The 15,208-nt window shown below is 45.3% G+C and overlaps 1 protein-coding gene across 1 annotated transcript in view; it reads left to right on the top strand.

The window, feature by feature from the left end:
* The window catches only part of PPT1 (palmitoyl-protein thioesterase 1), a 48,428-nt gene extending 33,281 nt beyond the window's left edge, over positions 1-15,147 (top strand). Inside the window, exons 6-9 of the mRNA XM_053575081.1 lie at positions 7,873-7,963; positions 9,661-9,759; positions 12,523-12,594; positions 13,766-15,147. Coding sequence (XP_053431056.1) covers positions 7,873-7,963; positions 9,661-9,759; positions 12,523-12,594; positions 13,766-13,888 — 385 coding nt within the window. The 3' untranslated portion in view covers positions 13,889-15,147. The remainder of the gene's footprint in view (positions 1-7,872; positions 7,964-9,660; positions 9,760-12,522; positions 12,595-13,765) is intronic.
* Positions 15,148-15,208: the final 61 nt, after the last annotated feature.

Here is a 15,208-nt window from a genome sequence, read left to right as displayed (position 1 = left end):
CCGGGGCTGGGTTTGAACCCACCACCTCTGGCTTATGGGACTGGCGCCCTACTATTATTTTTTTATAAGACAGAGTCTCACTTTGTCACCCTGGGTAGAGAGCTAGGCATTGCAGCTCACAGCAACCTCAAACTCTTGGACTCAAGTGATTCTCTTGTGTCAGCCTCCCAAGTAGCCGGGCCTACAGGCCTGTGTTACATGGACAAGGTCTCACTCTGGCTCAGGTAGGTCTTTTTTTTTTTTTTTTAAATGAGACAGAGCCTCAAGCTGTCGCCCTGGGTAGAGTGCTGTGGCATCACAGCTCACAGCAACCTCCAACTCCTGGGCTCAAGCAATTCTCTTGCCTCTGCCTCCCTAGTAGCTGGGAATACAGGCGCCCACCACAACGCCCTGCCATTTTTTGGTTGCAACTGTCATTGTTGTTTGGCAGGCCTGGGCTGGATTCAAACCCGCCAGCTCAGGTGTATGTGGCTGGCGCCTTAGCCGCTTGAGCCACAGGTGCTGAGCCTGGCTGGTTTTAAACTCCTGAGCCCAGGCGATCCACCTGCCTTGGCCTCCCAGAGTGCTAGGATTATAGGCTTGAGCCACCACACCCAGCCTCCAAAGTTAATTTTAAAAGAACTTCATAATGTTTGGACGCTCATGGCCTCGGGCCATCAGGAGCCAAGGCAGCCTCTCTGTCTTCTGTCCGGAGATTGTCTTAGTCTAAGGCTAGAATCTCTCCCTCCCAATTCAGATTGGGACCAGCTCTGCTAGGTCCCCAGCTCTGCTCTCTGAGTAGTGGGAGCACACGAGACACCCATGCCCACCTCTGGACACAGTAGGTGGGGCAGGAAGAGTGCAGTTCCAAGGCAAATGAGAATTGTTCTTATTTAGTTACAGACTCCAAAAGATCTACGCTCTTAAGATAATTAACCTTTGCAAAGCAAATGTGATCTATACTCGTGAGGAAGCCCCTGGCTAGCTGTGGTGTGGCAGTGAGGAGGAGTGGCATGAGAGGAACCGTTCTCTCTCTCCTTTCCAGATGTGAAATTTCTCCTTTAGTTCACTTTTGTCGTTGCAGATGCTGTCAGCCCTTTCTAACCTTCTCCTTCCTCCAGTTTTCTCCCTGCCATCCCTGCCCTACCCTCCACCATCCTACTCCCACAGTCCCTGCTACAATGAATCCTCCAGTGTTGTCCTGGCCTTGGCTTTGGCCTCTTCTTCCCCCCGTGCCAGCTCAGGGCTTTACATGACTTAGTTAATTTTCACAACTTGCCCTCCCCTGGTTTCCCTCTGGGCCCTGCTCCCAGCCTGTTTGGCAAGGCTTGTGTCCTCCCTGCCCTCAAAGTCTCTCACAGTGTTTTTCCTTCGTTGTCACCTTTTCCCCACATCTTTGCTCTCAAGCTGGTGACCTTTGAGACAGTCTCACTATGTCGCCCTCGGTAGATGCTGTGGCATCACAGCTCACAGCAACCTCTAACTCTTGGGCTTAAGTAATTGTCTTGCCTCAGCCTCCCAAGTAGCTGGGACTATAGGCACCTGCCACAATGCCTGGCTATTTTTTGTTGCAGTTGCCACTGCTGTTTTAACTGGCTGGGGCCAGGTTCGAACCCACTACCCTCAGCCAGTGCCCAAACCACTGAGCCACAGGCACCGGCTTCAATCAAGTTTTTATAATATCCTAAATCCTCTATTGTCATTTCAACAGTGCTCACAGTATCTTCATCAGTAGATTCTATCTCAAGAAACTACTTTATTTGCTCGTCCCTAAGATCTCAGGTGTTCGGTCTCATCGTCAGGCTCCCCTTCCGATTCTAGTTCTCTTGCTGTTTCCACTCGAGTGGAAGTAGTTACTTCCTCCACTCAGGTCCTGAATCCTTCAGTTACTCATGGAGGTTGGAATCCACTTCTTCCAAACTCTTCTTTCATTTTCTTTTTTTTTTTTTTGTAGAGACAGAGTCTCACTTTATGGCCCTCGGTAGAGTGCCGTGGCCTCACACAGCTCACAGCAACCTCCAACTCCTGGGCTTAAGCGATTCTCTTGCCTCAGCCTCCCAAGTAGCTGGGACTACAGGCGCCCGCCACAATGCCCGGCTATTTTTTGGTTTTGCAGTTTGGCCAGGGCCGGGTTTGAACCCGCCACCCTCGGTATATGGGGCCGGGGCCCTAACGACTGAGCCACAGGCGCCGCCCCCAAACTCTTCTTAATGTTGATATTTTGACCTCCCCAAAATCACAAATATTCTTGCTTTTTTTCTTTGAGACAGAGTTTCACTTTGTCGTGCCTGGTAGAGTGCTGTGATGTCACACTCACAGCAACCTCAAACTCTTGGGCTTAAGCTACTCTGTTGCCTCAGCCTCTCAAGTAGCTGGGACTATAGGTGCCCACCACAACACCCTGCTATTTTTTTTCTTTTTAGAGACAGTGTCTTACTCTTGCTCAGGCTGGTCTTGAACTCCTGAGCTTAGGCAATCTATCTTCCTTGGCCTCTTGGAGTTCTAGGATTACAAGCGTGAGCCACCATGCCTGGCCAGTACAGCAGGTTGTTTGACAGCTTTATTGAGATATAATTCACATACCATATAATTCACTCATTTAAAGTATTCATTAATTTTTATATATTACATTATAATTTTTTAAGTTATGGTAAAATATATAACCTTTTTTTGTTTTTTGAGACTAAGTCTTACTATGTCACCCTTACATTGCTGTGGCATCATAGCTCACAGCAACTTCAAACTCTTGGGCTTAAGCGATTCTCTTGTTTCAGCCTCCCAAGTAGCTGGGACTACAGGTGCCTGCCACAACACCCGGCTATTTTTTGTTGCAGTTTGGCCGGGGCTGGGGCCGGGTTCAAACCTGCCACCCTCGGTATATGGGGCTGGCACCCTACCCACTGAGCCACAGGCATTGCCCAGGGTTTTTTGATTTTTAAAAATCATCTTGGCCATTTTTTAAAAAGATGTTGCCATCACTATGTTGCCCAGTCTAGACTCAAACTACTAGGCTCAAGGGATCCTCCCACCTCAGCCTTCCTAGCTGGGACAACAGGCATGCAGATCTGCTACTGGCTTCATTTCAACAATTTTTAAGTATACTCTCAGTGGCGTCAATTCCATTTCACAGTATTGTACAACCATGACCTGGTACAGCAGCTTTTCATTTAGATTTGGTTAAATTCATTAATCTGCATGATTGATGCTCAAAGCTATTCTTCTGTCCCATATTTTCCTCTAATTTTTAAGAAAGTTTTGTTTTTCCCAGCCCGGGCCCACCAAACAACAATGAGGGCTGCAACCAAAAAATAGCCGGGCATTGTGGTGGGCGCCTATAGTCCCAGCTACTTGGGAGGTGAAGGCAGGAGAATCACTTGAGCCCAGGAGTTGGAGGTTGCTGTGAGCTGTGATGTCACAGCCCTCTACCCAGGGCAACAGCTCGAGGCTCTGTCTCAAAAAAAAAAAAAAGTTTTGTTTTTCATTCGCATGTTTTATCTAGCTGGGGGTGGGGGGTTCTGTGTCTGAGTCTGTTTCTGGACTGTTTTCTTTCGTTGAATTGTTTGTCTGTCTCTACCCCATTCCCATGCTGAACTTGAGGAACTGTATTAAAGGGTCGTGGCATTAGGAAGGTTGAGAACCACTGCCTTAGAGAGATTTGACGTCACCTCAGCACATCTTCCTCTGCTCGTCATTTGCCTTCAGGCTCTTACCTCTCTCAAGCTGGGCCCTAGAGCAGCATATCCCTGTGCAAAGTCTACTGGTAGCTGGACTCAGAATGAGGGAGAGGAGGAAGAAAATAGAAAAATGTAGAAAAATGACAGCTCTCATATCACTGTCTTCTGTTGAATTTATACCATGGGTTGATACAGAACTAGAGCTTCTCATATCTTGCTTAATTTTTTACAGCACAGACTCAGAGAGGTAAAATACATGTGATTCTACCTCCAGGCTGTCTGACATAAAGCTATGCCCTCTACCTCCCCGACTCGGCATGGTGGTTAAGAGCCTGACTTTTAGAGCTTGACTCCCTGAGCTCTTATTCTGTCAGTATGACCTTGGGCTAACTACTTAATCAGTCTGGGTAGCATTGCGTCCTTTGCCTCCTTTGCAAAGGTTTGTGACCATTTCTATGGAATTTTTACAAGGGTTAAGTAGGTTAATATATGTAAAGTGCTTAAAATAGGCCTGGTATGTGAGAAGTGCTATTTTTTTTTTTAATTCACATAAATTTGAAGGAAGAGAAGAGCTATTCTGTGCTATTCTAGGCCACAAGGGCTGGAGAAGGAGGTAAAGTCTATAAGACTTTTCTCACTGTCTGTGGTCTGTGGGTGCAAGTTCCCCTGGGGACCTGTCCTTTGCTACCCTTCAATGTGGTGCCTTGGCCAGACTGTGGACTCTGACAGGGTTAGGCTGCTATCTTACTTTGACTATAACTGACTGGGTAGCTTGGGGAGTTATTTAGCCTCTCTGAATTAATTTGCCCCTTCAGTGATAAACAAAGATGATGATACTACAGTCCCGTGTTTCTCTTCTGCCTCTTGAAGAGACCTCTCCCACCCCCACGGCGACATCCCACCTTGCAGCCCGAGGCTTCTGCTCATGTCAGGTCTTTCCTCTCAGCCATCCCATGGCCACCAGGTTTCTTACAAATCACAGTGTCCTCATTTTTTCCTTTTGCCCCTTACCTTTGCACACAGAGAGATGGCCTGTGGCTTTTATTTCCATTCATTCTTTCATCCCCAGCCATCAGGCCTCCCTGCTGCAATTCAAAGACCTTCGTATTCATCCCCTTACATTTTTGTTTTTTAGAGGTAAATGCCCAGCAATTTTTAGAGATGGAGTCTCGCTCTTGCTCAGGCTGGTCCCTTACTTTTTTTTTTTTTTTTTTTGGTAGAGACAGAATCTCATTTTATGGCCCTCGGTAGAGTGCCGTGGCCTCACACAGCTCATAGCAACCTCCAACTCCTGGGCTTAAGCGATTCTCTTGCCTCACCCTCCCGAGTAGCTGGGACTACAGGCGCCCACCACACGCCCGGCTATTTTTTGGTTGCAGTTCAGCCGGGCCGGGTTTGAACCTGCCACCCTCGGTATATGGGGTCGGCGCCTTACCGACTGAGCCACAGGCGCTGCCCAGGTCCCTTACATTTTTTTGATGAGCTTCGACTGGCCAGCTAGTGACTTCTGGGTATCTGACACTGCTGTGCCCCCACTCTTCTCCTTCTAACTGTATTGCCCACCTTCTCCTCACATGTAAATCCCATTGCTCCTTCAGTGCCAGTTTCTTTCCTAGCTTGACTGACTGCCTGTGTCAGTTTAGTTCATTCAGCAAACCCTCCCTACCAAGCATCTGCTGTGTGCCCGGGAGCTTAGTCCTTAGGGGACGGACAGGGAACCAGCACTCTCACCTGTAAGTAAGTGACAGCAGTACTGACACAAAGTGACAAGACCAGTACTAAAAGCAGTATTTTATCAGTGTTCAGAGTTCATCACATTTTTAAAAGTCCGGGAGACTAAACATTTAAAAGATTTCAAATACAATGACACACATTATACAATGTCACTCTCACTGCTGATAGTCAGACTGCTACTTCCTGTAACCTCAGTCTTATCTGCTGCTGAACATGACAGTTGCCACCTTCTCTGATGTAGCTAGTTTCTTTTGGCTTTAGCGACATCCTGCTCCACTGAATAGAGCTTTCAGGACCACCACCTCTGGGCAGCTCTCCTACTTTGGCTGGGAGCTTCTCAGAAATCAGAGAAATTCTGATTTCTCTCCCTGCCAACCCAGGATAGAGAGCTCCATCCTTGTGCTAATTTCCCCCTTTGGGAGGGATGGGGGCTAGAAGGGAAGGGGAATTGGAGAGAGACTAAAGAGAAAGTAAGTGTGAATAGAATTGCTGATCTGCGTCTGAAGTAATGGTATTATAACCACCAAGTACTTGCCCTTTGTACTTGAAAATGGCACGGCACACCAGACTACTGAAAACTGGTGCCATCACTCACAATGCTTTGTGATTGAGAAATTGAGTCTCTATCCCAGCCTAAGGATAGCACGATGACTGATGGAATAGAAGAGGATGGAGAGGAATAGGCAGCATTAGGTGATGTTTGAGTTGAGTCTTGCAGGGTGAGATGGGGTTGTGGAAGGGGACAGCAGTGCCACCATGACTGGAAGGCCTGATAAGTGTGATAAAGCTAAGTTCCATAGGAGAACCAATCTTTTTTTTTTTTAGAGACAGAGTCTCACTTTGTCATTCTCAGTAGAGTGCTGTACTGTCACAGCTCACAGCAACCTCGAACTCTTTTGGGCTTAAGGGATTGTCTTGCCTCAGCCTCCCAAGTAGCTGGGACTACAGGCACCCGCCACAGCGCAATTGTCGTTGTTTAGCTGGCCCGGGCCGGGTTCGAACCTGCCAGCCTGGGTGTATATGGCTGCTGCCCTACCCCCTGAGCTATGGGTGCTGCCTTTTTAAAACTTTTTTCAGACAGAATCTCACTCTGTCTCCCTAGCTAGAATGCTGTGGAATCATCTTAACTCACTGCAACCTCAAACTCTTGGGCTCTAGCGATTCTTCTGCCTCAGCCTCCCAAGTGGCTGGGATTACAGGTGCCCACTATAGCATCCAGCTAATTTTTCTATTTTTAGCAGAGACAGGATCTCACTTTTGCTCAGGCTGGTCTTGGATTCTTTTTTTTTTTTTTTTTTTGATTCTCAAATTTACTTTTGAAATTTTTCATGTTAATGAAACACAAAACTCCTGATATTAGTACTCTGCCTTTAGAATTTCATGAAGACAGAAGACCATTAAATGCCACCACAGTGGTTGCAAATAGACAGACCACGTTGGGATGCCTGCTGGAAACTTTGCTGCTATAACTTCAGAAATAGATTAGGTAACTGTTGCTGGTGTCCCAGAGGTCATAATTCCTCTTCAGATATTTCAAAAGGATAAGGTAATTAAGTGAATAATCCCTGTTGTTATAAATACTGGATGTGCCATTACTCATTTATTGTCTTCTAATATCCACAATATTGATTTACACAAGAATAACTTGGAGGAAGTTCTGGTCTTGAAGACTCTAGAAAGGAACTAGGATCAAAGACTCCTAGATTAAAGGGTTGATTTAGGATAAATGTTGAAAGGCCTAATGTGATGGTCTTGGATTCTTAACCTCATGCAGTCCTTCCACCTTAGCCTCCCAGAGTGCTAAGATTGTAGGCTTGAGCCACTGCACCTGGCCCCTTTACTGAAGTCTTTTATATACTTTCTGTACTATGCTGAATAGCATGTCCTTATGTCAACAAGGTGTCTCTCCCTTTTTTTTTTCAAGACAGAGTCTCATTCAGTTGTCCAGGCTAGAGTGCCCTGGTGTCGGCCTAGCTCACAGTAACCTCAGACTCCTGAGTCCAAGTGATTCTCCCGCTTCAGCTTCCAAAGTGACTAGGACTATAGGCACCCATCTTAACAGCTGGCTAATTTTTCTATTTTTAGTAAAAACAAAGTCTTTTTTTTTTTTTACAGTTTTTGGCCAGGGCTGGGTTTGAACCTGCCATCTCCGGCATATGGGGTCGGCGCACTACTCCTTTGAGCCACAGGCGCCGCGCAACAGTCTTATTCTTGCTTAGGTTGGTCTCAGACTCCTAAACTCAAAGCAGTCCCCCGTCTCAGCTTCCCGATGTTAGGATCAGAGGCATGAGCCACTGTGCCCAGCCTCAACAAGGTGTTTTGATAAATCATTTTGTAGGTAGAAGTTTGTCTTCCCTATTAGAAGGCAAGGCCTAAGAGTTGGGGACTTGGTCTTTTGTCCTTTTGAAGTCTCTTGGTGGCCTTTGTACTAGGCATGCCACGTGAAATGCAGCTTGATCACCTTCATTCCTTTTTCTTCCTGTAGTTTGGTGCAAGCAGAATACTGGCACGATCCCATAAAGGAGGATGTGTATCGCAACCACAGCATCTTCTTGGCAGATATAAATCAGGAGAGGGTAAGTGTCAAACCAGGCTCTCAAAGTTGTGCTTTTTTATTCTATTCATGTCATCAAAACCAAATCAGCAGTGACATTTGACCCAAACTGTCCTGGGCAGAATCTGGGAAACAGAAGTTCTGTGTTTTTGGGAGGCAGTGCTTCTGAGATTTGGTTCCTTTTAGGGCTGTTGAAATTCACTTGGCTTTCTTCCCTTTAAGTTCTTTCCCTTTCCTAATGTTGAAGCAGCAGGATAAGCCCAGTAATTTGCTGATGGGTTAAGTGAAAAGTCATAGCTACTTTTAAGGAGGAAAGTTTCCCTGACTATTTTGGTCTGTTTTGGTACAGACTTTCTCAAAGGAGAGACTTATCCAGAAGGGAGACAATAGAGGGTGCTGGCTATGTCCCAGATACGAGCATAGTTTGGAAGGTTCTGGTCAACTAGATGGCTCAATTTATATTAGGCTCATCTGAAGAGTGTTTTTTTTTTGAGGGTGGGGAGACATGGTTCTTTTTGTTTGTTTGTTTTTTTGTAGAGACAGAGTCTCACTTTATCACCCTCGGTAGAGTGCCATGGCATCACACAGCTCACAGCAACCTCCAACTCCTGGGCTTAAGCGATTCTCCTGCCTCAGCCTCCCGAGTAGCTGGGACTACAGGCGCCCGCCACGACGCCCAGCTATTTTTTGGTTTGCAGTTCAGCCGGGGCCGGGTTTGAACCCGCCACCCTCAGTATATGGGGCCGGCGCCCTACCGACTGAGCCACAGGCATCACCCGGTTCTTTTTGTTTTTAAACAAGTTTTTGGCTTGGTGCCTGTAGCACAGTGGTAATGGTGCCGGCCACATGGACTGAGGGTGGCGGGTTTGAACCCGGCTAGGGGGCCTGCTAAACAATGACAACTGCAACAAAAAAATAGCTGGGTGTGGTGGCAGGCACCTGTAGTCCCAGCTACTTGGGATTCTTTTTTTTTTTTTTTTTTTTTTGGTAGAGACAGAGTCTCACTGTACCGCCCTCGGGTAGAGTGCCATGGAGTCACACGGCTCACAGCAACCTCTAACTCTTGGGCTTACGCGATTCTCTTGCCTCAGCCTCCCAAGCAGCTGGGACTACAGGCGCCCGCCACAACGCCCGGCTATTTTTTGTTGCAGTTTGGCCGGGGCTGGGCTTGAACCCGCCACCCTCGGCATATGGGGCCAGCGCCCTACTCACTGAGCCACAGGCGCTGCCCAGGATTCTTAAGAGAATCGCTTAAGCCCAAGAATTTGAGGTTGCTGTGAGCTGTGATGCCATATCACTCTACCCAGGGCGACATAGTGAGACTCTGTCTCAAAAAATAATAATAATAATAAAAAATAATTAAAAAATCTAAAGGGAAAAAACAAACAGACAATAACACAGAATAGTATAGCAGAACCACTCAGAATTTGCAGTTTATTTTTGCCTTGGCTTTCCAGAAGCCTTTTGTGGATGCCTATGGAAAGTGGTAACAGAGTCATGGTTGCACCTGTATGCCATGTTTGTGGCATCTTAGTCAGGTAGGATGGTAAGAAAAGGCTGTACAAGGTATATTCTGGGCAGGAAGCTGAAAAACAGCCCAATCTATAGGGAAGAAATATGGTGGCCCAGGGTCAGAGAGACCAGAGCATTGAAAGGCTTTAACCCCCTGCTGGTGCCCAATGGTAATGACCCTGAGGTGCTGCTGGCCTTTTCTTCCAGGGTGTCAATGAGTCCTACAAGAAAAACCTGATGGCCCTAAAGAAGTTTGTGATGGTGAAGTTCCTCAATGATTCCATTGTGGATCCTGTAGAATCTGAGGTAAGATACTACTTAGGCTGAGCAATAACATACCTAGCAGCCAAAAAAGAAAAAAAAAAAAAGATACTACTTAGGCCACAGGCCAAGAGACTGTTGGAGTAAATGGCATTAAAATAACAGGTGCCTGCTGGGGAAAAAATCTTTCAATTCTTTCTACCAACTTTTGTATAGAACAGGATTCTTCACCTGAGGTCCATAAATGGGACACAGGTTGTTATCTCTTACCCCCACCCCAGAATTATATAATTGCACGCTCCAGGGAAGGGTTTATAATTTTAATCAGTCTTCAGAGTTCTAAGATCCAAAAGATCTTTATTTTTTTTTAATAATTAATTTTACTTATTTTTATTTTTTGAGACAGGGGCTCACTATGTTGCCCTGGGTAGAGTGCTATGGGGGTCACAGCTTACAGCAACCTCAAACTCTTGGGCTTAAGCGATTCTCTTGCCTCAGCCTCCCAAGTAGCTGGGACTACAGGTGTCCGCCACAACGTCTGGCTATTTTTTTGTTGTAGTTGTCGTTGTTTAGCAGGTCCCGGGCCGGGTTCGAACCTGCCAGCCTCAGTGTATGTGGCTGGCACCCTAACCACTGAGATACGGCACTGAGCTCTCCCAAATCTTTAGATCCACCAGTCTAATCCATAAATTTCAAAGCTAGGCATTCAAGTTCTGCCTTGATCTGACTTCAGCCTGTCTTTCCAGCCTAATCTCCCTTCACTACCCACCTCATACACTCTGGTCAAGCCATACTGTGCTACTTGTAATCCTCAAACTTGGCATGTGCCTTTTCTCTTACATGCCTTCCTTCCCTGGTTTCCCCATCTGACAAACTTCTATTTATGTCAAGGGCAAAACTCAAATGTCACTTCCTTCAAAATGCCATGTTCCTTTGAAGCAGAATTTGCTCACTTTTGTGGACTCATCAGCCTCTGTTAGAAAACTCATAATGTCAGGAGTTGACAAACTATGGCCAACAGAACAAATACAGCTTGCTGTACGTTTTTAGGTGGCCCACAAGCTAAGCATGGTTTTTATATGAGTCAAAAGACTATTTTGACATATGAAATTTGGGTGGCGCCTGTGGCTTAGTGAGTAGGGTGGAGGGTTCAAACCCGGCTGCAGCCAAACTGCAACAAAAAAATAGCTGGGCATTGTGGTGGGTGCCTATAGTCCTGGCTACATGGGAGGCTGAGGCAAGAGAATCTCCTAAGCCCAGGAACTGGAGGTTGCTGTGAACTGTGTGATGCCACAGCACTCTACCGAGGGCGATAAAGTGAGACTGTCTCTACAAAAAAAGAAAAAAGAAAATTATATGAAATTTATTTATCCCTAAGTAAGGTTTCCTTTTTTTATTTTGAGACAGAGTCTCACTTTGTCACCCTAGGTAGAGTGCTGTGACATCATAGCTCACAGCAACCTCAAACTCTTGGGCTTAAGTGATCCTCTTGCCTCAGCTACCCCAGTTGCTGGGACTACAGGTGCCCGCCACAATACCCAGCTATTTTTGGAGATGAGGTCTCACTCTGGCTCAGGTTGGTCTCAAACTTGTGAGCTCAGGTAATCCACCCACCTCGGCCTCCCAGAGTGCTGGGATTATAGGCATGAGCCACCACACCTGGACTCTAAGTAAGGTTTCATTGGAACATAGTTTTACTCATTTTTTACATATTGTCTGTGGCCACTTTTGTTACAGTGACAGCAGTGAAGACTCACAGCCACATAGCCCTTAAAGCCTAAATATTTTGTTACCTGACCTCTATAAAAATGTTTTCTGACCCTTGAACACTGAATTGTTTCTGTGCCTTCACAGACTGGGAGCACCTTGGAAACAAGATTATATATATCCTTTGATGTCTAGAGTTCAGCATAGGGATTTCTATGTTTATTGCTCCATAAATTTCTATTTCTATGTTTATTGCAGAAATTCTGGAGAGGTGGAAAACTCTCTGGAAAGATTAATTCATCCCTCAGGATCGACCCTTAAAAAGTTAATAACTAAAGGGCGGCGCCTGTGGCTCAACGTGTAGGGCGCCAGTCCCATATGCCGGAGGTGGCGGGTTCAAGCCCAGCCCCGGCCAAAAAAAAAAAAAAAAGTTAATAACTAAAGAAATGGCCTGGCTCAGCACCCGTAGCACAGTGGTTATGGCACCAGCCGCATACACCAGGGCTGGCGTGTTCAAACCCAGCCTGGGCCTGCTAAACAACTGTAACAAAAAGTAGCTGGGCATTGTGGCGAGTGCCTGTAGTCCCAGCTACTTAGGAGGCTGAGGCAAGAGAATCACATAAGCCCAAGAGTTTGAGGTTGCTGTGAGCTGTGACATCATGGCACTCCACCGAGGGCAACATAATGCGACTGTCTCAAAAAAAGGGAAGTGGGGGCACCTGTGGCTCAGTGGGTAGGGCGCTGGCCCAATATACTGAGGATGGCTGGTTCAAACCCAGCCCTGGCCAAACTGCAATAACAAAAAGCCGGGTGTTCTAGCGGGCACCTGTAGTTCCACCTACTCTGGAGGCTGAGGCAAGAGAATCACCTAAGCCCAGGAATTGGAGGTTGCTGTGAGCTCTGTGACGCCACAGTACTGTACAGAGGGCAATAAAGTGAAACTCTTGTCTCTACAGAAAAAAAAAAAAAAAAGACACGTCCTCTCCATTTTTCCTTGCTATAGCTTTGAGGTTGGTAGTCCCAGCTGCTAGCCAATCTCAATTTAGTTTGGCAGTGTGCCATGTGTCTGATCAGACCTTACTTCTTCATCCTCTCCTGCAGTGGTTTGGATTTTATAGAAGTGGACAAGCCAAGGAAACCATTCCCTTACAGGAGACCACCCTGTATACACAGGTAACTGGGGAAGGAGATGTGTCGTGAGAAGTTGGTACTCTTGTCTTTTTCAACTTCTGGTCCTGAAGCTCCTAAGAGCTCTGCCCTGTACATCACATAGCTCGTCTTGATATGGGTGAGGCCTTTTAGGCTGTTTGCAGTAATCTACTGTGTCCTGTAGGTAGGAGGACCTGTTGCTCATGGCTTTCAAGAACTAAAGAAAATCCTCATCTCTGATTCCCTTTTGATAAAAAAAGGTTTACAACTGGCTGCCTTTGCTGAGGTGCAGTCTGCTCCAAATCTAGAAAGTCCTCATGCATGATGAAAACGTAAAGACAGGGGCATTACATTAAAACACTTATAGATGTGAAGTCATTTTTAAGTTAGGCATGGAGAAGGGGAACTCCTCTTGCAGGAGGTTGAATGGGACTCTAGAGTTGTGAATGTTAATAGCAGGGCCAGTTCTGGATCCTTCCACAAGATTTTATTTTGGAGTTAAGACTCTCAAAAAAATGCACAAGTACTATATCTGAACCAATCATGTAACTAGAATGCCTTCAAGTAATTTGGGAGGCCATTTATCTCTTCTCTTGGCTTTTCTCTTATATTTAGTGTCTCAGCTTGCATAAGGCAAAAAGAAAGGGAAGCTAGGGTCCAATTTTTAAAAATTACAACTAAGAACTTATTGTAAAACTCTGATGGCAGCCACAGCAAAAGGACTACTCTGGCACTGTCTTAAATGCTTATCTTTCCAATCTGAGGTCCTGCTGCATTGAGACTACAGGTAATGACATTGTCAATTGCAGGCTATGAGAGTCCCAGTTTTATTATCCAAGGGTTGAATATGTTTTAAGTTATCTAGCTCACGTTCCCCTATCTTTGGCTTAGTACCACTGTGATGCTCTGGAATAGTTTTGTCTATAGCTTGCCCACTAAAAGGTGGTCCTCCAGGTCTAGGAAGCTTTTCAGGAAACAGAATATAAAACTCTGCATAGAATAACCTCAATTGCATATACATTTTTAATACTTAGAAAAAACTAGGGCGAAGTTTCCTTTTTGGCATTTTTGACAATACACCTCAATTTTAATACTTAGGACAAATTGCATTTTGAGAATATATCTCAAGTTAACATTCATGTTTTGCTTCAAAACTTTGATAATCCTCTTGATTAATTAGTCTTTCTTTCTACAGGACCGCCTGGGGTTAAAGGAGATGGACAAGGCAGGACAGCTGGTGTTTCTGGCTGTAGAAGGCGACCATCTTCAGCTGTCTGTACAATGGTTTCATGATCATATCATACCCTTCCTTGAATGAAACCCTTGCAGTTTGCAGCAGAGCTCAGGGAACCCCTAACTCTTCTAAATCACGTGGGAGAGCAGTTTGTTTCATGCCCAAGCCTGCGCCCAGGTCCAGCTTGCAACTAATCCTTTCCTATCATCATCTAATATGCCTTGGAAAGATCTAAGATCCAAATCTTATCCTTTTTGCCTATCACCATATGGTGTTAAATGCAAATTTAATTAGTAACCATAGAGATTGTTTTACAGCCTTTTGTTGTGGTCAATCAAGTTCAGTCCTAGGAAAGGTAGTCTGCTGATCAGTGTCAGAACTGTGCCCAGGCCCAGAAGATACTGAACAAATTAAAGCCAATGAGATAGATTCTAAGGGCAAATGTCTTCCTCAAGAAAGCCTAGTCACACTTCAAGGATAGAGGAGGCTGGCATCCAGGTCTGAGGTTCTGATATAACTGCTTTATCAGTTTTGTTCATGATTTAACCAGTGCTTGGAAAGGAATTGTTCAGATGTTCTGCGTAATTCTTAAGGCTACCCTCCTCTGTTGCCTTTCATCTTGTTTTAGCAATTATTAGACAGATCCCACTGGCCTACCCTCTTACCTTTGCAGCACCATTTTGTTTCCTTAGTGATGAATATGTTGCTCTGTCACAAGGGGGAAGGTGCACCCAGTTACTTAAGTGAGAAACAACATACATCTTTTATAACCTAAATAGGGGGTGAAGAAAATGGAGGAGTGAAGAATGAGGCAGCTAGTTCTTTCCATTCTATCCTTGACCAACCTGCCCTTTCTTAATATGACTTGTAGTCTGCACGCTAGAATTATAATTGTTGGCTTTAACAGAGAATGGCAAGAACAATGTGAAGAGACTTGGGCTTTCTAACTTTCCTCTCCCCCGGAATCATTTACCACCATATTCCACAGTACTTTTGATATGTTCTGTAAGAAAATAAGTGTTTGCTCAAAAAGCTTAGAAAATATTGTACACTCCCTTTCTCCTTTTGGCGATCAACCCCCATTAGACCATCTCCTATACTACTGAGGCATGGCGATCATAGCCCCCACTCTGTGAAAATGTATTAACACCTTTTGGAAGACTGTTTTGTAGAATGCAAACTAGAGAAATCATGAGCTATGCTTTGATGCAAGGACGCTTGGTAGTGCTGCTAAATTTACCCTTTATGGTTTTTTCTTTCTTTTTTAAGCCTTATTCTTCAACTAAAAGATGAAGATTAAGGGTAAGAAGGGGGGAATGCGAAAATAAAGAATAGTTTCTTAATTCTTGGTGTCATTTTTCTTTTCAGTATTTTTATGTCTCTGTATAGCAAGTATCATAAATA

Source organism: Nycticebus coucang, chromosome 22 (assembly GCF_027406575.1).
Source record: "Nycticebus coucang isolate mNycCou1 chromosome 22, mNycCou1.pri, whole genome shotgun sequence".
In the NCBI taxonomy this organism is placed as follows: Eukaryota; Metazoa; Chordata; class Mammalia; order Primates; family Lorisidae; genus Nycticebus; species Nycticebus coucang.
The sequence above is the reverse complement of the archived record's forward strand: the minus strand, read 5'-3'. Positions and strand labels throughout refer to the sequence as shown.